The 26474-nt window shown below is 38.4% G+C and overlaps 2 protein-coding genes across 2 annotated transcripts in view; both read right to left on the bottom strand.

The window, feature by feature from the left end:
* Positions 1-24363, bottom strand: part of LOC138036399 (tetratricopeptide repeat protein 28-like) — a 105794-nt gene extending 81431 nt beyond the window's left edge. Inside the window, exons 1-4 of the mRNA XM_068882707.1 lie at positions 24312-24363; positions 23888-23939; positions 23571-23623; positions 22693-22742 (exon numbers count right to left, since the gene is read on the bottom strand). The gene's annotated coding sequence lies outside the window, so the exon portion shown is untranslated. The remainder of the gene's footprint in view (positions 1-22692; positions 22743-23570; positions 23624-23887; positions 23940-24311) is intronic.
* On the bottom strand, positions 6653-7997 carry LOC138036395 (uncharacterized). The gene has a single exon (XM_068882703.1). It carries the CDS (start codon positions 7973-7975, stop codon positions 6653-6655), a length of 1323 nt encoding a protein of 440 aa, XP_068738804.1. The 5' UTR covers positions 7976-7997.
* Positions 24364-26474: the final 2111 nt, after the last annotated feature.

Genomic DNA, 26474 nt, shown 5'->3' with positions numbered 1-26474 from the left:
TTTATCATCAAATCCATTACATTATCATGTTTGATCAAAATGATACTGTCTGTTAATAAAATTCATACCGGTGAATAAACTAACCAAAGGCAATTATTGCAGGATAAATTTTGAGATTTCTGGAAGACAAATGCATCTTAAATACACTTCCTATGGACACAATAGAGACGTTAACCCTTTCTACGTTAAATCATATTGGAATCCACCAGTTAAAAAATCAGTCGCCCTCGAAAGCTACCTTGAGGAGGTTAAATGACAACTAATGGAAGTACAAATAACAAAGCTGAAACAAAACTTGTCACGCGACGAACAAAAGGCACTAAATGAATTGAAACAAAACAATGATATTAACCTGAAAAAAGGGGACAAGAGCAGTACCACTGTCGTCATGAACAAAACTGACAAAGTAAAGGAGGGAGAAAACCTCCTTGACGACGAACAAAGCTACAGACGTCTTACAGAACCCATGGTGAAGGGAACTCAAAACAAGGTCTTGCACCTTATAACGTTAACTGACTTACACCGTGAAAACCACATTGATGACATGACCAAAAAATGGCTCTCACAAACACCCAACCCACCTAGAATACCAGAGTTTTATACTCTAACGAAAATTCACAAACCAACCATAACAGTGAGACCAATCATCTCGGGTTGTGACAAGCTGGCTGCATTTTCATGGAATCATTTATGTCTTGTCACTTTGCGAAATTTGTGGTTGAAAATTAAAAATCATATCACTAGTAAACTGTAAACATGTCAGGTATTAAAATTTACAGAATGTTGCCTTATTTCCCGGACACTTAGACTTCACAATTCAGTATTTCGTTGTAAAAACGAAACGTTCCAAAGACTTATCGATTAGTCTGCTTGCGTTTGTTCTTTTCGTGACCAAGCGACCTTCTATTTAGGTGGGAAGATAATTTCAAGTTCTCTTTGAGGTAAGTAACATTTGTTTCTTATTAAATGCGATTTTTATTGAGCGTCGAGTTATATCTTTTCATTTTCAAAGGCGTTCTCTTCTCGTAAAATGCGAGATATATTTTATTTTTCTCGACATAAGTCAAGCTAAAAGGTGAGTTTCTAAACATAAGACTTATAAGAATTTTCCGTTGAAATTTCGTATCTCCGTGCAAAAAGTGAACTGACGGTACTGCACAATCGCCAACTAGCTAAATTTTTGATCGATCGTCAGTGCTAGCGACGCTGTTTACACAACATACAAAATATTAAAATGGCGTCCAGCAAATCAACAAAAATGGCAATTAATTATTGCAAAAATAACACAAAGAATTTAAGAAACCTTTAACACGAATAAGCTAAGACTAGGAATACCTTCAAAGAAAATAAAATGGTGGATACACTAATGCACTGCTTCCATCAATTTTTTGGAGAATATCAGCTGTGCAAAAGTAATGCGGGCAGATATCCCTAGGGGGTGGGACACCGACCGCATTGTGTTCGGTCGCACATAGCAGCGGTTATGCGCATGCTTATCAGCACAAGCCAGCAAAGTGGGACAAAATTGCCTTCCCACAAGCCTAATCAACTGAATTCTTAGCTTAATATATAAGAGAATTACACCTCACTCATAGTAGCTCATGATTCTGGTGGGGTCTAGGTGTGTGAGAGTTGACCACTCTCTGAACACTGCTTGACGACTCGTGCGGATGTTGAGTTACAGGGTATAGGGAGAAATCGAGCCAGTCGAAAGTACCCCTCGGGTAATCCCGACCTTGGGCCCAACTGGTTAAAGGAGGGTGCTCAGAGATTCCTCGGGATCTCAACCTCGCTCCCAGAGGTGAAATGGGAAAACGACAACCGCCTTGTCAGCGGTGAAAGTCCTAGTCAATGACTAGGCAAACAAAAGGCAAACAAAAGCCAACCGAGCGCCCTCCTGTAAGGGTTTTGTTTTGCCCCGTTTCGTGTCATGCAACAGTCACGCGTGACAAGTCACGCAACTTTAGCTTCATTTGCCCGCATCTGGCAAAACTTAAAAACTAAAACATGTTCTTAGTGTTCAATCTCCTTATCCATCTGATAAAGATAACAAAAGACATTGTGTAACCGAATGTCATCATGCCCATCGTCGGCAAGAGCCGTAAGGGTAAAGCATGGTCTTCACCCGGCATATATAATAAATTTAACGTCAGTCCAAAGAGTGGTCACCATAAGAAGCTATGGAGAGCCATTTGTGCAAAATTACAAATGCCTGGTGTAAATCTACAATAGTTAGTGCAGGAGTACTAATCATTGGTTTTAAACCACAATCATTAGTGCAGAATTACTTACTAATCGTTGGTTTTAAACTGTGATCATAACTGCAAAATAGAAATATTTGATGTTTAACTGTAATCGTAACTGCTAGGCAAAAATTGTCATCGTTAAGTACAAAGACTCACGATCAACTTCGAACGGTTCATAGCCTTCAATAAAACAGGTCTACAAGAAATTGTTTACAACGAAAGAATTACGGGGAGCGGATGTCTGGAGGAGCTACTTCTCTTATTGTGTCGTATATTACACGTCAGAAGCTCTTCCGCGGGAGTGCGTGCGTTCTGGCAGTAAGGGAAGACCTTTCATTCCCATAAATCCTGATCAGGTAGAGTTTTTAATTTCAGTCGGTTGTAGTATGGAGGAAATTGCACAATCTTTGTTTATAAGTCGAAGAATTCTCTACAGAAAATGTGAGGAGTTCCAAATAAGTATGTAAAAGGAGGGGGGGGGGGGAATTTACTCTCAATTGTCAGACTGTGATCTGGGCGACGTAATGCATCACTTAATCTTAGTAATAATAATTTTTATTTTGCAAGATACAGCGATGAATTATAAGTCAAATTGATCATCGAATTGTGAACTTTGCAGACAACGTATTCCCTTTGAAAAAAAAAATTAAATTGTTCACAACTCAATGGTTACCAAACGAAAAACAAACTGCTCTACTCGCGGGCCGAAATCCAAAATTGACAACAACGACCGATAAGAACTCGTACGCCGGTTTAGTTTTGAGCTCGTTCACTCAATATAGAACACGATGGTTCGAAAATAAATATTAAAAGAACACTCAAACCAAGTGTACAAAACACAATGGTCAGGCAAATGAGAAAAATGTGTTTTCACTCACCTCCGAACACAAGATCATCAATAGTCGCGCCCGTCATGCAAGTTTGTCTAATGACATCACATCACACATCAAAACACGCGCTTTCATTGGTCCTTGCTAAAATCTTCAGGGAACCTTGCATTACACTTTTCACAGCACGATCGAGAATTTTTCTGCTTGCTGCAATACTTCGTGCGGCATTAAGCCCCCCCCCCCCCCCATTTGGCAAGCCTTGCGTCTTCGCAAAAATGCTCCAATAATAATCGGGCAGCAACTGTTGGGTCAGAAGCTACAGAGAGAGATTTGGATGGCCATTTCGTGTACGGTCTGACAAAGGAGGCGAAAATATCGATGTTGAACTCTTTATGTTCGTCATGAAAGGATTAAACACAGGGGCAGTCACATTGCTGGCCGTTCCAGCCTCAATCAACGTATTAAAAGATTGTGGAGAGATGTCTTCAGATGTGTCTGTGCCTTGTACTATTCACTGTTTCATTTGTTAGAAGATTCTGGTTTACTTTCTCCAACCGATGACGTGGATCTCTTTTTCCTGCTATACGTTTTCCTATCAAGGATAAACAGAGCACTTCAGGAATACTCGGGAGGCTTATAACCACCACCCCATGCGCACAGCACACAATTGGTCACCCGACCAACTTTGGTATTATTCTAGTATTGCTGCACAAAATGATGACTCCATTGACTTAACTTACTACGGGTGTTATCCCCACGGCCCACCCCACCACCCAGTGGATTTGATGTAGACCTTGTTGAAGTTCCAGCTACAGTAGTGATATTGAATCAAGTCAATCAAGTGACATTGGCAACTGCTTCTGTTGACCCACTTCAGTGTAGCGAGGAGCCGACATTTACATCTACCTTCGTGAAGTGGTTCAGCAGTTGGTAGCAGGGTAGTAAGATAATTGTGGTATTTGCTTCATTTTGGTCACTTTAAATTCATTGCATACATGTATTTTTGGTTTACTGGTATTGGACTGTGCCCAGCCCTGATCAATCACTCAGTTCCAGTCTCCTAGGTTGTTATTGATGAAAATGTTATATGGCGGACATTACACTATATTTTATGGACATTGCACTCTGTGAATTGAATATGTAGATTTCAAAATAAAAATGCCTTTATTTTGCTATTTTGCTTTCAAATCATTCCAAATCAAGAGTTTCGTACCTGGTCAGTTAAGTTTATTTCAGAGAATGCTCAATAAACATTGTTGAGGGAAACAGCAGACCAACTAGTTAGTTTAAACTTATGATGTAATCTTGATGTTCTGAAAGTATTACTGTTAGTAACTAAGATCAATCATGGTTAATCGTCTTAGAAGGTTCCAAAAACAGGAGCAGAAAGAGTAAGAGCATACAGAAGAAATTTAATGTTTACAAGGCAAGGAACAAATTATGAGAGAAAGAAGGCAGAAAGAAAGAAAAGTGTCCACAGCCCAAGTGAAGTTGCCACACAAAAGATGCTTAACAGAGGGAGAGTCAGATGATACAGGCAAAAGATAAAAAGGAAATCATTAAACCCTGATCCCACTGAATATGCTTCAAAAACCTATCAAACACTCTAGACCTACTTTTATATCTATGTTATTCTACTGAATCAACTTTGTCTCGTTATTTACCACAGAGATCGTCATCTCAAATGGCCCAACAGTCCAACAGTAACAACATAGAAAAATAACTCCTAACACAGTTAAAGGAATTTCCATCAATAGCTGCTGAAAATGCACTTCTGAAGTCGTCATACTCTAAAGACGCCATAAACTGTGGATGATAATCTCTCATAAGCAGGTAGATGCATAGATACTAATTCATTATCAAAACTAGTTTCCAACAGGATAACACTACAAGGGGGGTGTTCCTCCGCACCAGTAGATAATTTTAAGAGGCTGTCCGCGTAAGAACGGATAAGGTAAATTTCCGCAGTTCACCGATTTCCTTGATATTTTCAGTGATTGTCGACTACCCTATCCCATGTACAAATATCGCATTTACTTTGATCAGTTCCATGCTTTTCATTTTTTTAGAGGACTGTTTCCGAGGTGACCTCTGAACTCCACAATTTGCCGTCTGTAACACCTTCGATCTAGCTGTAAATATCGGACACCAGCAAAGCTCTGCTTTCTATTATGGAAAGCTGATTATTTTATATATTTAAGAGTAACTCTTCTTTAATGCATCACAGGTTCAACGATTGAGTTCTACAAAATATTTACTGAGTTATGAATGTTTCAAAATACCTTATCTTGAGCCGAGGATTTTTTGAGGCGGGAGGTACCTACGTTTGAAAGCTAATATCTCAGATGTGGGACGTGATCTAGAGCTAAGACTACTACAGCTGGAAAGTACTTATACAAGGCTAACACATCATAGAATAAAACTTTTGGGCACTCGCTTGCGGGCGCCGTAAAAGGGTTCGTTATTTTCACAATTATTCGGCGCCATTTTGACATAAAAGGAACCGCCGTTCCAGCTATTTTTTGATCGCAAGTTTGAGAAACATCCTTCTCTTGAGAAAATATTTATATAGATAATTTAATTACTTCATCCTAAATGCTGTTCAACCTTCAAGATCTTGCATGTACAAAAATTGGCCTGTTTGTGAAGAATAAACAAGAGAAGACGAGGGAGACTCGTCGTCTACATATTCACTTATGCAAATTAGCAACCAAACTGGTGTGGTCTGTTCCTCACCAATATACTTGGGTACAGAATAATGTTTCTGATCAGAATTATGTTCTGAGCTAGTGTGCAGTAGGTTATCGCATTGAGCACGGTGAATCCTTTTTCATGACAACGTAGTGCCGTGTTCTTGGTACGGGCCGGACGCGCAACAGTCAACAGCCGGGGGCAAAGAGGAAAAAATTATGTTATTTGCATTGATGCCATCGTAAATTTTCATGAAATACCACTTCTTGGCCGGCAATATCACGGTACATTTAGCTTACTGTAGTTTGCGTCTTTAATTTGAACGTTTACGGCATGGCGGCAAACGAGTCATTTGAGAAAACAGGGCGCGGTCTGGATTAGACGACCCGTGGAAAGTTAGATGGTGAGTTCGACGAGGTTGAAAGGGTTCAATCAGTACCCAACAAATGGCTTTACAACTATTAGTCATTCATCAAAAAATGAAAAATACAAAACACACACACACGCGCACAAAAACAGTTCAGTTTGCATTGGTTTTGCCTCCTTATTTCCAGACGATGTAACTTGTTGAGATTTGAATGGACTTACATGCCAGTAGTGCTCTAATTAAAGCATTTGCATTCTTGAACAAATGACATCAATAGATCTATCAGGTCCTTGTTTCTGTCTCTTGATTTAAATGGTACTCCATAATAGCGCAAGATATCCTTGAGCAGTGTCACGTTAAATTGATGCAGCTTATTTTTCTTCGCACACTCGCACAAGTTGAAGGCGTCGTATGAAAGGGGATGCTGCGGCCTCAGTTCCTCTTTGATGTGCTCCATCAGCCGCTGTCGCTCTTCTTCTTCTTCCTCTAGAAAGAGTTCCTTTGAACTTTGCACACCTTCAGGTGAGGGTGCTTGTTTTCTTCTTCTGTTTGCAGACAGGCATGAAAAAAAACCCTTGCACTTGGCTTTTAGTCAACCACTCTTCTCGCTCAAGTAACCTTCTGTTCTGCTCATCTCTTGCCTTCCGCATATCATTGGAAACTTGCTGAGGGTCAGCTTTTAGCCCTGACTGTTCTCCAAGGTCAAAGTTTGCTGTCAGGTAGTTTTTAACTTTCTCGGGGAATCTAGTTGATCCTGCTCGTTGCTTGGTTAAGGCCCAGCCCATAATAACACAGCTCGTGGTGGGCGCCGGTTCACTTTCACTCTGGTGGACAGGTTCGCAAGGTTCATCTTCAGTGATGTTGACTGTTGTGGTAAATCTCTCCACCCAATCTCTACGAATCGTATCGTAAAGCGTTTCTGACTGTCTTTCAGCCTCAACGCAGTGATCCCCTACATCTAAATGCGCTTCAAGTTCTGAAAACAGCTGAAAACTCTTCACACACCCAGGCTCCGAACATTCAAAAATTTCAATGTCCGAATTGTCCAAATCGTGATGACGATTGCCTTCATCTGAATCCTCCGCCACAGAATCTCTGCTTTGGTATACACGTGAATTATGAATAGGGAAAAACTCTTCCTTAACTATGAGACAGGTGTCCCCTTGATCTCTTGTCACCAGCTGGTCGAGTGAGATTTCCTTGCCACGCCCAATTCTGTAGGACTTCCACACACGAATAGTTTTCTCGTCAATCTGGACGTTGTGCAGTTTGCTGAAACCATCTATTTTGTTCACTTCTAGGGTTAACTTCGCTTCGTAAACCTCACAAACACATGCGGAGGTACCCTTCACTGGTCGTTCAGATAGTGCCCTTCTCAAGTCCCCCGCTGTCAGAATGTCGTGTCCTTCGTCGCAGAAACGGCGGATGCATGTTTTCATAGGGCACAAGATCCGATCACAAACGTCTTTGCCATACTGCGGTTCAGAAAAGTCATAGCGACAAACGTCTACACCAACCCGTTCACCAACGCTCCTTGCTGCAGCGATTAGAGAATTATTATGGTAGCAACCAGCTTCATCTGATCTCAAATAAACTTGGGTGATGTGAGGCTTCTTGGCCTTAACTTCTCCTAATGTGTTTTCTAGAATAGAACACACAGCGAACCAATCCTGTTGGCATGCATCAAACAGATGGGCATATGACTGCACCTCCAGCTTTCCACTGACGTCAAGATCGCCTGTGATCACCGTCGATATGTGCCAACTCAATCCTCTCTTACCGAACCAGTCGGACTGTTTTTCTCGATATCTAAGCTGAAGAAACTTCATCGCCCAATCCATTATTATCAGCGCACAATTTGGATTCACACTTATCATCTTCAATTGATCTTGCTTCGCCGCTTCTTGGTTAACGGAACGAACAACGTGCGCCTTCCAGTGCAAGATATTTGCCTTTGCCAGCTTGAAGTCGCATAGCAGATCTTCTCCTTCTTCAGTGCTGTAAGGAATCCACAGGGCACTTTGAATTCTATCTTCGACTTCATCGAATGCGTTTCGAAGGTCTTGGCAGTCACTGCAGCTTTCTGTATGTTGATGGGAGCATTTCTCTTGGAAGTCAGGATCTTGTTCGTCACTAAGTGCGAACTTGCGACAATGATCAGGACAAAAGGCTTCCTCAGGGTTGCAATGAACACGAAAATTGGTTTTCAAATAGCGTTTCCCATTCCTTAGCCTTTCCTTGATTTCAGTGCACCATTGCCTGTCCATCCCTCCTTTCTCTAGATCATCGACTATCGATTCAATTTTATGGAAACCTGCAGAGCCATCGGCGGCCGTATTGTCGAGGCCTTGTAAAGACTTTCGCTGCGAAGCTTGTCTTACTTCCAGAATCTTGAAGAGGGTAGTTCGACTTAGAGGTTCAAATCTCTCCTCCTGACAGAACTGCATGTACTGACTAATCATTGTAGAACGAGTTACTGTACGGACAACGTTTGGCATCTCCATTGTCTGGCCACTGTCTAGCTTAAGTAACTTAGTTCCGTAGGATACATCCTGATAAAAGTACGGGCGATTAATAAATTCAACGAAATGATCAACTTTGCTCATATCAATGCGGACACGATGGTATTTCTTCTCCTCAGGAGCCAAGCCTGGACCTATCGCTCTTGCATGACACCGCGCTCTCTGTATCTGACGTGTAGACAGTTTTCCATATGGTGCGTGAAGTTTCTTCAGTGTGCTCACCGAATACTTGTGTGCATATAGGCTGAGAATTTGCATCTTGGTGCTTTTGGTTTTAGCATTCTTGTAAGCGCTCATCAAGGCTTTGAGCACAACATCGGCTTCTGCTACGTGATCCATTTCTCCTAAGGTGGCCATGGCATTGAAAAGCACCTTCCCGTAGTTTGGGGCTATCACTTCGCACACAAGCATGGAGTCTTCTTTGGCCTTTTCGATGAAGCACTGTCGCTGTTCTGAAGTACATTTTTCCCATGAGACAAGCTGTGATTTTAGAGGTTTTCTTTCGTAAGGAACATTTCTTGCAACCTCGTCCATCGCAGCGTTATAGGTGCTGACTAATTCAGGTCTATGATCAGAGGTTACTTCGGGAATCAAGACAGGACTCCAACAAGGACTGGAATGTGGGTTCGAGGCAGGCGTGGGGAACTGGCGAAATGGCGTTGTCTGCATTTCAGCAGCATGTGCTCGTATGGCTGTTCTTGCTTCAGCTTTAGCAACTCTGGAGGATCGAAATATTATCTATTTTACCGTGGGGTACAGGCGCGGATTTATAAAACATGTTAACCGTATTACTAAAGAGGGGCATTAAGGGCCCGGTTTATGTAGAGGGGAGGGAAGAGACATTCAAGGGGGTTCAAGGCTATTTTCCATTTGCAAAGAGGGAGGAACTATGTTTGTTTAGGTCTGAGTTGAAGGGGGTCAGTATGTAAATTTTGCAAGAGGACTTCTTAGTGCCATATCGGAAAAGAAAAATCATCACAATTCACCAGTTGGGCTGGTCACATTACAGATTTACTACAGTTAAATAATTATTATAGTACATTTCCTTTAATTTAATCCTTTAATTTCTTCAACATTCCAGAATGGCCTGCTTAACTATTTCTCTGCACGAAAAACTTCTCTTCAAATAATCAGGGTGCGGTTGTGGAAGACCTAATTTGTTTTCAGTATTTAGTATTCGTTAAATGGTAAGCACTTTGATTGTCACCATAAACAAACCTTGATTGCAGAAATTCTGGTGTCATATCATTCAAAAAGAATTCAAAAAGGGGTCCACGCAAATTGAGTGATCTTTGCCTTAACTGCTCGCTCTCAGCATGTGACTTGGCACTAAATTAGCTGCTTCCATAGTCTAGGACCTCGAACGCAATAAACATAATCAACAAACCTCTCAGTATCCGCTTCTTCCTGGTTAGACAAGACTTTAGCAGAGCTCTGCCATCCAGTTGCCGCCAGTCGCTCAGCATGCTTCTTACGGCAAGTGGTGCAGATAGCTATGTGTAAATAATAACAACAATGCGTACGATAAATAACAGGAAACTATTCCTGAATGGTAGTAGAAAGACTCAGAAAGGGACAAACTATGGGGAGGAGTTCACACTATGGTACGTGCAGCCCAGCACGGGTTTTATATTCTCCAATATTGTTTGCCATTCAGGCTAGTAAAAAACGAAAACAACGGAGAGTATATAGTTGTCATTGGTTGCTAGACAGTAAAAAGAAGTACATTTTAGTTTTAGGTATACACCAATGAAAAACAACAACAGCTGAAGCCTGAAATAATATTTCACTGGTATTAGGGCTAAACGGGACTCACCACAAGAATTAACCGAGGCCAAAGTGTACTTACGTGATCCGACAGCAGTATTTCTTTGAAAAATAAGCTTTATTTCGTCGGCCATTTGGAAGGTAATGACGTGGCTGCCCTTCACACTTGCAATTTTTCCTGTGTGGTCAGGGTATTGGCAGGATCTTGGACCACGCCAAAATCGTCCCAGTAGATGTCTGTGCCTGGGGCAGATGGTGCATCCCTTCAGTTGAGAGCTTGACAAGTGCTGGATTTCCGCTCTTGAAATGATCAGTTTAACCTCTGTAACGTCACTACACTTCGACAAGTGGCAGTTAGCCAAATGGGCAGATATGTCTGCATTGCACTCTGATAGCAAAACATGCGCAAGTTCGTCCCTACTAGACCCACATGGTGTTTTCAATAGTTCGTGGAACGAACAATCTGAGTAGATGGAGGACATTTTAAAGCGAACACCGAAGACTTGTCGATAAAATCTGTTTTGGTTTTGTTTGCAAATCTCTCCCGACAATCATGTTCGATTTAATTTAATTGAGATAATTAAAGAGACAATTTGTTCCCGATAACTTTGATAAATTTTCACAACGTACAAGGGTAAAATGGCGTAAACGGAAAAAAAAAAACCGATTTTCTTTTAAAATTAAACGTCTGTGGAGATTCTCTATTTATTACCTTACCCTGTATTAATAAACAGCTCAATATGTTTGTTTTCCAAGTAATTCCCTTAGAAACTGATAAAAAACATTTAACAGAATTAGCACGGAACACGGAACTGATGAAAATATCATCGGTGTATGGCCATACACATATCAATGAATTTTGTCCTCTCAAAAATGCCTTTCATTTACGCATAAGTGAATATGTAGACGACGAGTCTCCCTCGTCTTCTTTTGTTTATTCTTCACAAACAGGCCAATTTTCGTACATGCAAGATCTTGAAGGTTGAACGGCATTTAGGATGAAGTAATTGAATTATCTATATAAATATTTTCTCAAGAGAAGGCTGTTTCTCAAACTTGCGATCAAAAAATAGTTGGAACGGCGGTTCCTTTTATGTCAAAATGACGCCGAATAATTGTGAAAATAACGAACCCTTTTACGGCGCCCGCAAGCGAGTGCCCAAAAGTTTTATTCTATGATGTGTTAGCCTTGTATAAGTACTTTCCAGCTGTAGTAGTCTTAGCTCTAGATCACGTCCCACAACTGAGATATTAGCTTTCAAACGCAGGTACCTCCCGCCTCAAAAAATCCTCGGCTCAAGATAAGGTATTTTGAAACATTCATAACTCAGTAAATATTTTGTAGAACTCAATCGTTGAACCTGTGATGCATTAAAGAAGAGTTACTCTTAAATATATAAAATAATCAGCTTTCCATAATAGAAAGCAGAGCTTTGCTGGTGTCCGATATTTACAGCTAGATCGAAGGTGTTACAGACGGCAAATTGTGGAGTTCAGAGGTCACCTCGGAAACAGTCCTCTAAAAAAATGAAAAGCATGGAATTGATCAAAGTAAATGCGATATTTGTACATGGGATAGGGTAGTCGACAATCACTGAAAATATCAAGGAAATCGGTGAAGTGCGGAAATTTGCCTTATCCGTTCTTACGCGGACAGCCTCTTAATAGTCGCTTGAGCTCTGTACACAATAAAAAAACAACACTGGTTATTTTAACTAAACAATACACAAGGGTACTCTAATTATGTAGCATCAACAATGATTTTTAAATTATTTACAATCCACAGTGAGAAATAGAAAATGGTGTACTTTTTTATGCAATTAGATGAAAATACTGTTTTACCACAATTGCTTGTAATCTCGCGATCTGATTGGCTAATTTTCTGTTGTCGATAGAAGTCTGCTCGCGTCAAGCTCGTGTCAATTTGTCACGTAATGTAATAGCCAATCAGGAACCCTCATTTTGGGAAATAAACCAATCGTATTGGGAGAAAGTTATAGACAACGCTTGCTCTTTCTTTGTGTCATGATTTTGGTCACGCTCTGAAATAAAAACTATCTTTGGCGTAGAATATTGTGGTAAGAAACAAATCGAAAGTGGTTCAGTGTTATCTGTACTCTTATCGACAACGATATTCATCATCACAGTGGTCAAAATTTGTTATGGACTCACTTGGCTGCCCCTCGTGAGTCATTTTGGCCACAACATTTTGACCACTGATATCACCTTTGTAATCTATCACTTATCAGAAAATTTAGTAATAATCTTGTACTTCTGGTTGTTTTCGACATTAAAAGTTTTAATTTTCGCACACAGTTTGGTTTATTTCTGGACATAAGTGAGAACACCCGTGCATTTAAATTTTAATTTAAAATTTATATCAATGGAAACTGCTAAAACACTTGTGCATGCCTTTATCTTAATATCCAACCTTGACCACTGCAACTCCCTTCTGTACAATCTCCCAAAATATGCCGCTAAAAAACTACAGTATGTACAAAACGCAGCTGCTCATTTAATAACATTTTTCTCGAGATACAACCACATTACTCCCTTCTTGAAATATCTACACTTGTTATCACTTACTGAACGCATAAAGTTTAAGATTTTAATTCTCACTTTCAAGGCTTTGCATGATGTCTCCCTCATACATACAAGAACTGATAAGTCTCCACCGTCCTTCAAGAATCCTCCGATCATCTACATTGCTCCGTCTTAACCCTACCACCTATAATATGAAGTCTTATGGATCTAGAGCTTTTGCTGTCGCCTCGCCACAACTTTGGAACGCTCTACCAGAACACATTTAAAAATCTGATATTCTCGAGACTTTCAAAACACGACTTAAAACTTATTTACTTAAGGAAATTTTTGTAAAACTTTTTTCCCTTATGGATTAATTTTAATTTTTCATGACTTGTAAAGCGCTTAGATCACGTCTGGATAGGCGCTATAAAAGAAACATTATTATGATTGTGATTATTATTATTATTATTATTATTATTATTATTATTACTATTATTATTATTATTATTATTATTATTATAATAATAATAATACAAGTTTTCAATTTCTGGCTTAAGCCCCGCTTTTAAATACCTGGAAATTTTATGCAAGTAAATATCCAATTATTATCTATCAGCAAAGACTACACATAACACTTTCACCGTTCAAGAGTTTAGCAAGTGGGTCTATAGATGGGCTCTCCCTTAAATGCATCAATTAAGATCTTACCTTCTTCACTGCTGTTGTCAATGTACATTTTGACCATAGTAAAAATAGTCACAGCTTGAATACATTAATTCACTTGCAGAAGGTTTCAACCTGAACACACTTTTGACACTGTCAGGAGATATCTTCTTTCCAGATAAAACAAAGAGAAATTCAGGCTTAGCACACACTGCAGGTAATACATCTAGGATCTCTAGTCCTGCTGCAAAGTGGTCCAGCATTGCAATTCGCTTGCTCAAGGCCAATTGTGTAATTAGGCCTTGAATCACCACTGGACAATTTTCATCCTTAAAAATAAAAATTAATGAAATAAGTACTAAAATGTTATTAATGAATCTGTTTCTAAAGAGCAGTTAGCCAAAAAGAACAGAAAGCCGGATGCCATTATAATAATCTTACCCTGTGAGAAATAAATAAAATCTACTTTTGGAAACTGATGTGAAACAAATGAAGCTGTTTGGTTTTTTAAAAAAAGTGCAATAGGTTTAAGAGATATTGACCAGTTCATAAATAATAAACACTACATAAGTAAAATCGTTCAATGACAACAATTATGTAGCATGAAATGCACGGTGGCAAAGTCTTGCTGCAGAATTTCTATAAAACCTCTCAGTTTTGCTACATAAATTTCGAACTGTATTCAGAACAGGTGCGACAAGATGAAGAAACAAAGAACAACTCAAAGGTGGTCAACTCAAGAAAAGAGTATATCTGGGTTATTTTATACAGAGTGACCTATATGATCTGAAAAGTACAATGTATCTACCAAAAATGTTTCAGCCACAAAAATCACTGATCAAATAAGGACATTGCAGAGAGAAAGGTTGGTGTCTCAGTTTAACAATGGGAAATACAACAAGTAAAAAGTATACTGTTTGTTTTACGATGAGCTACCCCGTCGCCTGTTTTTTACCAAATCATTTAATTAAATTAATTATGGTTCTATTAAAATTTATCTATGAGCAGTTCTTATGTCAATTATGTCAATTGTCGCTAAAAAAACCCCTTGGGAGTGTCAACAAAGTATTGTATTGTATTTCAGGGACAAGGGGAAAATGCACTTTACTTACTGTCAACATTTCTGTCAACCCACTTTCTTCCATGAGCCTTAAAAAATCATGGGTCAGCATTAGAGCAGCTATTTCATCCTTACTGCTTAACATTGCCTATTTAAAAAATTATAATTTGAAATACAAGGAATATAATTTTATTATTTATTTGTAGCATTCTTATCATAGAAATTGCAAGACACACTGTACTGACCTTATTTATTTCATAAATACAAAAATTGCACGACTTTGCATTAAATGTTTAGCTGCCTTTTACTCTGATTTCTGCATGTCTGAAGGAATAGTTCAAAACTGTACATGGACTGTAGAAAGCTTAGTGTGCTATTGTATCTATCACTTTCAACCCCAGTGGCCTACATTTGTATCAAACCTCAGCGCACCAAATTAAAACATTTGCAAAATATATTTTCTTAAACTAAAGTTGTACTTGAACCTTTTCTTGTAAATGTTGCACATGCACACTCATTACATGACACAACAGGCACAAAAAATATTAATTGATCTATTTCATTTTTTTGTAACTGTTTTCCGGAGGTTCTTAGTCAAGGACAAAACCAAGGTGTTCAATAACGTAAAGATTTCTGAAAAAAAATGGGACTGCTATTTAGTTCAATTTACACAATAGAGGAGAGCTTCCTTTCAGACTTGGTTGGTAAACGATCTTTGGTGGTAGATGGAACCCCTTCCCAGAGAATTGACGGCCTCTGGAGATCTAAAGTCTAGTCACTTTCCCTTTTGTAGTTCCCATATGCATTATCAACCCACCTCACCCTTGATGCACACCTTCTATTTTTACCTAACTTTAAATAGTTTAATATATAACCAATGATCCACTACGGCCTATGTGTCAATATACATGTAGAGGCTCAAGTGACATTAGACTCTATAATGGACATTATAACATCTCCTAAAGAAAAAGACTCTCCTAAAGAAAAGGACTCAATTTATGATCTCGCATTCCCTATGGTATTCAGTATCAGTCTATATAGTTCAATAATTAACATATATTTTTTCAAACTAAACAGCAGAGGTATACCCTTTTTGCTAAGCATTTCTCGAAATTTAGGTTGGAAAGTAAATGGACACAACATATTGTGTTCTTGCAGTGGAAAATTACCAAAAGCAATGAAATGTCTGAAAAGGTGGTCCTGTGTTCCTGGACCAGTAAACAGCACTGCTTTGTTCAAATGGTAAGCACAATTCCCAACAGAAGTTTGTTGGTCTTTAATTTTGTTCACCGTTTGCCCAAACCGTGAACCAACCACTTTGCCCATGAAACAAGTAAAAGGTAAAAAACCAACCTGTCTGGGGAGCTTCCAAACAAGTTACCCATGTACTAAAATCTAATTCGAGAAAGAACTAAACAACTGGCTTGCAAATGACCGTATTCTCATTCCTTCCAAGATTCCTCGGTCCAGTGATAAAAATTCAAGACCAATAATGCTTTGAGATTCTGAATGACTTATAGGAAAATTAATCAAATCGATTGGATAGACCCTGAATATTGCACCAAATCAGCAACATGTACCAAATATACACTGTAGATGTTGTGGTTCAATTTTATTCTTGGTTTAACCCTTTGACACCCAAACCGGCTTGAACCAGCCAGACTCCCCTGGAAGTCAATGGGTTAAAATTTAATTTGCTTCGTTTTTGTGTATGGTAATGTATGTCTATCATATTGAAACAAAAGAAAATAACATTTAAACCAAGTGTAAAAGTGAACCACAACATAGACATTCAACTAACCATTCTCTTCAAGAAGTAATTAAGTCAACTGCATCCTCAAGAGTTGTGGACAGTTTCTTCTATCACTTGCATCTTTATGTTGGGAAACAATTCCGTTAACTTAATCCTTCATGAACTGGTCATCATCATTACTGGTTCCTGGTGCTAACTGACCAGTTGATAAATAATCAACAACATTGGTATTAGTTGGACCAGTACTACTTGATGGCTGCATTAGCTGTACTTGATGGCTGCATTAGCTGGATTGTAGTTGTACAGGGGTTAATTGAAGGAGTGCTGGTTGATGACACTGACTGTGTCCCAAAAGAACCTGCATCCTCAGTGTGTTTCACAAAGTCCTCATCCAACTGTCTCCCAAAAGTACGTACATCCTCACTGTATTTCACAAATTCCTCATCATCACTGTCCTATAAAAAGAAAAATATCCTTATGACAAATATACATGCCATACATACTCACTTGTCCACACCCAATCCCTTCCTAACTTCTTGAGTAGAGAAAATGCATGTTACCCTTAGCTAAAACTAGAAGGGCTGGCAAGCAACGTTCCTTTTACTGGCTTCTATTAGTTGATGTGTCGTAAACGATATTCTGGTAACACTTGAAATGCATAAAGATAGAGTGGATATGCTATTCTGACAGGTTCACCTTTGGGTTTTCTTCAAAAAGGCTACAGCAAGGATTGGCATCAAAACCCAACACAATAATAGATTCTAAACTGTTCTGTCACCCTTGCAAGTTTAAAATGTCCAAAACCTATCTGTTAAAAAAAGTGCTTATATGCTAAAAAATCTATGCGTTGCACCCCTTCACTGCATCTCATTCACTTTGCAGCTCTGTGTTTTGGTACAAAATAATTCTTAGGATTACTTAATAAGGACTGAACAGGAAAGAAAAATACCATCAACAGTAGATTCACACTCTTGCAGTCTTGCACACAGGGTAGTCTCTAATTTTCTCTCTGATGTGAATTTCATCATCATTTCCCTGATAATGTATGTTACCGTCACTCACAACCATGTCATCTGCCAAGGGGTACACTTCTGGACAGTTGTCCTTGTGATCCAAAACCACCACACATTTCTGATGAACCCTTGGCGCTGCAACCTTTCCTTTGATAATGCCAGTTGCCCTTGAACCTTGGAATGGAAATCTACATTTACCAGGCTTTGTCCTTGAACTACCTACCTTTAAAGGCTAGTTTTCCCCCACCAGTTCTGTTAGATCATAGTTAGCAGACTGAACCAGAGTACAATGTATGTGCTTCTGATATTACGTCAGCCACAGGAACTGTGGATCTAGTTTGTTGTTGCTGTAGATAACTAAACACTTCATTTACAGCCACTCTTGCTCCAGATGCTATGCACTGCCAAGAAGAAAACCATGATTTAAAAGAAAATGAGGAAAAAAAGTGAAATGACTGAAATGCAAAACATGTGTCATCGGTATAAATTCGTGGTACTTCTTGCTAGCGATTTCCTTTTCAAATAACTATCAGTCCTAATCTTCATATCATATTTGGGGTTAAAAGCTGAAAACTACAACTAACCAGTGAATTTGTATTAGGTTATCCACTTCCACATATTAAAAGCGAGGCTGCAAGACTCACTACCAAATTGAGCGCATGCAACGAATTAGAATAGGCAATAACGTTTCGCTAACTTCATAAAGCGAAACGAAACCTACATTACGAGATGTTAATTCTGTATATTATTTCTATTGTTCTTTGTTCATAAGATTTTCAGAAGTTAAGCTTAAACTCAGTTGTAAATTAAGCTTATAATAAAAAGCGACCTGCTTACCGTTGCCAGCTCTGCTTTCTCTGTAGAGGTACCGTCATAGCTGGCGCTTTCCTATAATTGTCACTCCGAGTTCAAACAGTTGAGCGTCAGACAGATTCTGAACGACTTCAGGTGTTATGTCCTGTGCTTCGAACTTTTTCAAGACGCTACTTTCTATGGAGAGCGACGCCAGGATTCTCCTCCTCATGGCTGACATGGTTTGCCGAGCAAATTCGAGGTGCTTATGAGTCATTTCGGGCGAAATCGACCCCACAAGCTCATGTAGTTTTAATACTCATCGCTTTTAAATAAAGGCCATCTACCTATCTATCTACTGTATCAAATTGGCACCCACTGGTGGACTAGAGTGGCTTTTAGTGGGAAGTGCTATTGGGTTTAGAATGGGGCATCACTCGTCAAGTAAGCGACACAATATTTCCTGATCAAAATTCCTATGTCAGATTTCAATATTCCAAAGGGTTGGACACAATGTGTTGCCTTACTTGGCAAAACAAAGGTTGAAAATTCTTGAAATTCTTTGTTAGACCACGCATGGTGATGGGTAAGGATCTCGAAATATTTCATCTAGGGGTAGGTGAGTCTGCTGGTCTTTTGAGAACAAACTTCAAAATGTCGCTGACTATGGGGCGCCAAATGTAAAAAGATATTATTTTCATTATTGGCAGGATTGTCATCTTTGCGATTTATAAATCGCAAGATTGCCAACTTTGCAATTTATATAACGCGTAATTTATAAATACACATTTCTAAATCTCCAATGTCCGATTCTTGCTATTTATATATCGCACAGTTTGCTACTTTGCGATTTATAAATCGCAATGTTGGCAATCGTGTGATTTACAAATCGCAAAGGTACTTGAATTTGTTATTTATAAATTACAAGATAACTTTTGTGATATTTGATAAATAACAAAAAAATAGGGGGAAAGTACTTAAATAATATTTTTACATTTGGCGTCCCATAGCTGACCTACTCCCCTAAAGACAATCTGTGCTCGATATCCGAAATCGTCGACGGCGAGAGAAGGGTAAGTCGCGTGTCTCGTTCTTATCAGATTAGTCCGTCAATTTGATGTCGCTTTGCTGCGGAAGTTCACGTTGCACAACAATTTTGTGAAAGGTAAAGAATTTTCGCTACTTATGAAAGGGACGTTTTGGTCTTTTTTATGGCTTCTATTTTATCTGGAGGGAATCTACCTGCCCACTTTACAACAACAAGAAAGTTTATGGCAATTAATTTACTATATGAGCCTTTGGTTTACGCAAATGTGCCTTTGTCGCTTTTATTTTCCTTTGCTTTTAAGAATGGCAAATGATGTTGAAACAAATCCCGTTGATCGCCGCTCCAGACCAAGGCCACTTCCTCTTTCTCTTCACCGTCACGTGCTCGTACGTGCAAGACTTCGTACTGACCGTTCGGTACCGCTCGTCAATTGAGTGTCGAAAGTAATAAGTTCTCGCACCAAAACCAATCGTGGCTCGCGCGTGCACATTTTCCCGCGCTTTGTGTTGGCTACGTGTAATTACTTCGAGTTTTGATTGGTTTACTGGATTCTCTCCGTCCTTTTTGATTGGCCAAAGTAATTACTTTGGTTTGGGTTTTACGACACTGATTTGAAAACCCCTCTAATGCAAATCCTGCATTTTAATAGGCCATTTTCGAAATATCAATATTCAGCTTGATATGAGGTAGAGAGGACAAAAACAATAGAAACAAGTTGGAATGGATGTAAAAAATATTAACTTATCATCCACTTTCCTTTGTCTTGGTCCTCTAAACCTCTCTTTCAAGCTGAATTTTAATATATGGCAAGTGGCCGCCTACGCTACTAGAGGACTATTAGTAATAGTTCTCGAGTAGCGAAAAGCGTGACGCTTTCGTTCGTTTTATTCCCAAATAATTATTTCTTCAACTTGCATTTGCTAACTTTATTATTGCCTTTTCTGTCCGACTAGTTGGGTGATACTAAACCAATTAGACCCTTCGCCCTCAAGGGTCACGTGTCAATAGCCCATTCGGCTTCCCCTTATGGGCTATTTTACCCGTAGCCCTCGCGGGCTACAGGTCTAATTGTTAATTAGCACTAGCGAAAGAAACGAAAACCTAGCAGGAGTGATTCGTGGCTTAACAGTTGCCATTCAAGTTGATCGTGACTCTTTGTACTTTAACGGTGACGATTTTTGCCCAGCAGTTACGATGACAATTTAACATCAAAGATTTAACACCAACAGTTTAACACCAACGATTAGTAATTCTGCACTCACGATTGTGGTTTGACACCAACGACTGGTACTTCTGCACTAACGATTGTGGTTTAACACCAACAATTAGTAATCCTGCACTAACGATTGTAGATTTACACCAGTTATTTGTAATTTTAATTTTGGCACATATGGCTCTCCATAAGAAGCAGCTCTAACATGATTTTCTTTTCTCTAGTAAGGCTTTTTTGTAAGGCTTTAATTCAATAATATCGCAATCGGAAAAAAATAGGTTGTTAGAAAATTTTTCAACAAATGTTGTAAATTGAAAAAAATTAACACCAAAAAACTGAGTTTCTCAAGGTTGCGTTAAGTGTAATGAGATTAAAACTTGGATTAGAAATTGTGAATAGATCCGTTTGCAGTGTTATTAGTAGCAATTGCAAATGTTTAAAATTTTTAAATAATTCATTTAACTCATTTGTTACAATTTCGTTGTTAATGTGTAAGACTGATATTTTTTTGCTGACCTTGTAGAATAAAAGATATTTGTCCGTTTTGTTTCAAAGCTAGTGTCCCATGAAATGTAAAAGGAACAAAAAATAAGCCGAACATGTTTAGGTGAACTAATTGGTATTTCAAATTTAACAGTGTGAAAATTATTTGTTGTCGAAATCGTAAGCATAATCATTATATATCTGTCGATAACATCATTAGTTGAGTTAAAAGCATGTTACCCAAATGTGGATCTACGGCGAAATTTTATGTCAAAACTGAACAATTTCCAGGCAAACACATTGAAAAATATGTTATGTTTAACAAGGGTGATGGATTATCGATGTGCAAGGAAAGAATAGAGGGTAGCATAGTTCGATGAAAGCCTTTTGCGACCTTCTTCAGAGAAATGTACTCAGCAAGTTACGGAATGCAAATACATAGACAAGGATGTCATTGTTCGTTTCTCCTAACTTGATCCAAACTGAGTCACTAGTCACTAACTTGATCCAAACTGAGTGAAGAGAAACAACAAAAACTACCGCAAAAGTCAACAGATCTGGTTTATCACATAAAAATTACTTGTTGGTGTTATTAAGAAAGAGTAACAGTGAGCAACTTACCAATTGGATGCTAATTATCGATGCGAGGTCCTCCACAACAAGAAGTGACTCTGCAAAATATTATAATTTAATGTGGTTATCCATGCATTATCGAATCTTGTACCAAAACTTTAAACTTTCTTAACACAAATCATTTATGCCTAGTGGGCAAAAAGAGTAGAACTGATGCAGAAAGCTGAAAGGTTCTTAAGAGAAGTGACAAATAGAGCAGGAAAAACAAAAAGTCATTTCACACTCGAGCAAACTGCGCAACTGATTAGAAAGGTACTTCAAATTGAACACGGATCGAGATGAAATGACTGTTTCATTGCTCCAAACAACTGATGGTTTCGTTCCGGGAGGCTCAAAGTTGTGATGGAAACCATACATACAAGGCTTTGGTCTTGCTTAGCTTAAAGTAAAACTTTAAAGGGAGTAGACATTACGAATTTGTTATGGCTGAAATTTTCAATGCATTCTTACTCGTCATTTGCTTTGTGCGGACACCCTCCACTTTGAATCTAAGCGGATTAAACAACTAAAACCTTCTCTGTTCAGGAACAATTCAAGATACATCATTTACTTACTCTCTCAATGTGTAAGGAAAGAATGCAGGGCAGTATATAGTTCCGCGATCACACAAGAAACAAATAATTTATTACACCCCTCAGGCTAATATTATTAATTACTTTGCAATGTTCCTCGAAACGTTACAAGCTCTTAAGCCGGAATAATGGATCCCGCCATAAATGAATTAATGGTAAGCAAAATTGGTAATTTGTTTGCTGCATGCGTCAGTCACAACCAGGAGCTTCTGAATAATCGTCACCACTCCAGGAAATAAACAAATAAACATAAAAGGAATGTGTGCCGATATAGTTACTAACTTTAATCCAAAGTACAGAGAAAACGTAACAAACAGGAGCCCAGTAGAAAATATTCAGATTTGGTTTTACTACGCATACATTACTTGGTCTTGTAATGAAACAATGAGTAACAGTGAAGACTTTAAGACTGATGAGACATTATGCGATTCTCGATGCAACTGAGCGAAGAACAGAAAGCAGTATAGTTCGATCAAACAACAAACAAATAATTAATTTAGAGTGTATCATTACCTTGCAATGTCCTCGTTGGAACGGACTGAGCAGAAACCCAAGGAATCCAGCTACAAATGAATTAATGGATAACCAATATCGGTGGATTGTTTGCGTGCGTGTGCGCGTCAGTTACAACTGAATAACCGTGAACGTTTTACAAACTTTATGTAAAAACAACAATATATACTTTCAAGCATTAATTGAAAGTATAGAGAGCACAACAGGAAGCAAGTAAAACGTAGTCAGAACTGGTTGATTACGCATCAATTACTTGTTCATTTACTAAGTTTTTCAAATACAGGCGAAAATTACCGAATGCTGATTGGCTGAGAAAGAAGGCATTATTTGTTAATCACCAGGCCACTTTTAGGTCAACAAGAATTAAGGCATGATCACTTGATCCTGATTGGTTAACAATTGCTCAGTAAGAGCAGGGAAGGTTACAAGACAATCTTTCTTCCAGATTCTAACTCTGATATAAACATATGATATGCAATGAAGTAAGGCAAAAATTCTGATTTAGAAAAATACCAAGAGACCTCGAATACTAATCCAAGATAACAGAAAAAAATTAATAATAATTTCCTCATAAAAGCATTTAATGTTAAGCCCATCACTCAGTTACTTCTATTTTAAATCGGATTTTGTCTTTTTTGCCGGGCTTAGCTTTAAAAATCAAATAACTTGACTTTCTAAGATGAGAAGTTATTGTAGAAGGTCTTAGCTTCGACTCCTGCCAAGGGGAATTCGGATTTATTCCGAGTAACCCCGAGCAGGCTCAACCGATTGAAAAAAATATCTCTTCATGGAGCAAGTTGGATGTAATTGAAACTGGTTTGCATAGCATGAGTCATTTGTTCATAAGATAAAGATACAAGTAAAAATAAACGACTTACCAGTGTTGGTCCAAATGGATCCTTTTCAAAAGCCAAAGGTTCGGCTCGTAACTCTAAAAAGTTTAATTTGATGTGGTTATCTACTGCCAAGTCTCTCGGTAAAGCATTATCTTGGGGGATATAACTGTCTTAACACAAATAAATTATGCCTACCCAAACACCGGGGATCGAGATCAAATGACTGTAAATAAAAAAAGCTGAAGACTGATACATCACTTACTTTCTCGTTGTGCAAGGAAAGAATAGAGGGTAGCATAGTTCGATGAAACGACAAACAAATAACTTATTACACTCAGCAAGCTAATATTACTAAATACCTTGCAATGTTCCTCTTTTCAACCTTTTGAGCAGGAATATTAATGAATCTGGCTGCAAATAAATTAACGGATAAGCAATATTGGGTGCATCATTCGCAACTGATCATGAGTGACGGTGATCACTTCAGAAAATAAACATAAAGCATTCTAAAAGAAGAGGGATTAAAACACATCTTAAAACGTTAAAAAACTACATTTTCAGCCGCCTTCTGCGACCTTCTTCAGAGAAATGTACTCAGCAAGTTACGGAATGCAAATGCATAGAAAAGGATGCCATTGTTCGTTGCTCCTAACTTGATCCAAACTGAGTCACTAGTCACTAACTTGATCCAACAAAAACTACCGCAAACGTCATCAGAACTGGTTTATCACACAAAAATTACTTGTTGATGTTATTAAGAAAAAGTAACAGTGAGCAACTTACCAATGGGGTGCTAATTATCGATGCGACGTCCTCCACGACAAGATGTGACTCTGCAAAATTTTATAATTTAAAGTGGTTATCCATGCATTATCGAATCTTGTACGAAAACTTTAAACTTTCTTAACACAAATCATTTATGCCTAGTGGGCAAAAAAAGTAGAACTGATGCAGAAAGCTGAAAGGTTCTTAAGAGAAGTGACAAATGGAGCAGGAAAAACAAGAAGTCATTTCACACTCGAGCAAACTGCGCAACTGATTAGAAAGGCACTTCAAGTTGAACACGGATCGAGATGAAATGACTGTTCCATTGCTCCAAACAACTGATGGTTTTGTTCCGGGAGGCTCAAAGTTGTGATAGAAACCATACATACAAGGCTCTGGTCTTGCTCAGCTTAAAGTAAAACTTTAAAGGAAGAAGACATTACGGATTTGTTATGGCTGAAATATTAAATGCATTCTTACTCATTATTTGCTTTGTGCTGACACCTCCACTTTGAATCTAAGCGGATTAAACAACTAAAACCTTCTCTGTTCAGGAACATTTCAAGATACATCATTTACTTACTCTCTCAATGTGTAAGGAAAGAATGCAGGGCAGTATATAGTTCCGCGATCACACAAGAAAGAAATAATTTATAACACCCCTCAGGCTAATATTATTAATTGCCTTGCAATGTTTCTCAAATCGTTACAAGCTCTTAAGCAGGGATACTGAATGACCGTGAACGTTTTACAAACTTTATGTAAAAACAACACCGGTCACACCGATATGCTCTCAAGCATTAATTTAAAGCATAGAGAACACAACAGGAAGCAAGTAAAACGAAGTCAGGACTGGTTGATTACACATAAATTACTTGTTCATCTTACTAAGTTTTCAAATACGGGGCAAAATTACTGAATACTGATTGGCTGACATTGAGGGCATTTGTTTCTTAATCACGAGGGCAATTCTGGTTATCAAGAAGGCAGGATTACTTGATCTTGATTGGTTAACAGTTGCTTAGCAAGAGCAAGCGACTTTCTTCCACATTGTGACGCTCATTGAACTACTTTTTGTCCACACATAAAATATATTTTAAGCACTATTTCTGTTGACGGCAACAATTTATTGAATTAAACATAAACTGATTGAAATCGTGTTTGCTGTAATTTTAAGATTAAAGTGTTATTTGAACCGATTAGTCAGTTGAGTCGATAGTCATTTTTCATGGTATTGAGCGAGCTTCCCTCAATAATTTTGTCGTTAATGTAATAAACTTGTCATCGCAATGTGCGATTACATATAATGAGCATTGAGTAGTAAGAGCAAATTAAACCTGTCGGTTCAAAGGGATGCTAATTGATGTGAGGTCAGCAATCATTTGTCTTCCTCAACAAAGACAAATGACTCCGCAATTTAATATGATTTGATAACTTTATTACATGATCATGCCTCATGATAAAACAATCACGTTGTGCATGGGTTTATCCTTTTACAAACGCAATTCAATAAAACTTGCGAATATTTCTAAGTAACCATGGCAGAATTGGAGTTGCGAAATCAGAGACGGTTATAATGAACGCCGAGAAGTTTGTTCAAACGCTATCAAAGTCTATAACTATTGGCGAGCTTGACACCGATCGCTACAGAAACAACTTTATTATAGTCAATGGTACCATTTCACCGAACCGATGATCATCAGTACGGTCCTAAACGAAGCAGATATCACTCTTATTCTCCCCAATTGAATTGCTACACGTCGTGTTTTGCTATTCTTTGGATTTTCCAATCACAAACATCCAATTCTATCCTAACCTATCTTTTTACAAATGACTCACGATCACTAAAAATAGGTACGCAATGCGTACATGTGTCTATTGCAAAATCTTGACAAAGATAAGTAATGAACGCAAGAAACGTATCTTTAAAGTGTTGTTTATTGACCAAAGATAGAAGTGACCTCGCACTTAACATTGACAATTTAAGCAATTGTCACTTTATAGACATCTAAGGTAGCAATGCTCTCAGTACTTATCTTCGCTCTTAACTGGACAATTTAAGTAATTGTCACTATATAAGCATCTTAAAAATTGAGGCAGCTTCAATGGGATTGGAAGCCATGACCTCTGCAATACTGGTGCAATGCTGGTGCAATGCTGGTACAATACTGGTGCAATGTT

The sequence above is a fragment of the Montipora capricornis genome, unplaced genomic scaffold (assembly GCF_036669925.1).
Source record: "Montipora capricornis isolate CH-2021 unplaced genomic scaffold, ASM3666992v2 scaffold_483, whole genome shotgun sequence".
NCBI lineage: Eukaryota > Metazoa > Cnidaria > Anthozoa > Scleractinia > Acroporidae > Montipora > Montipora capricornis.
Note: the sequence above shows the minus strand (reverse complement) of the source record. Positions and strands in the feature narration are given on the sequence as shown.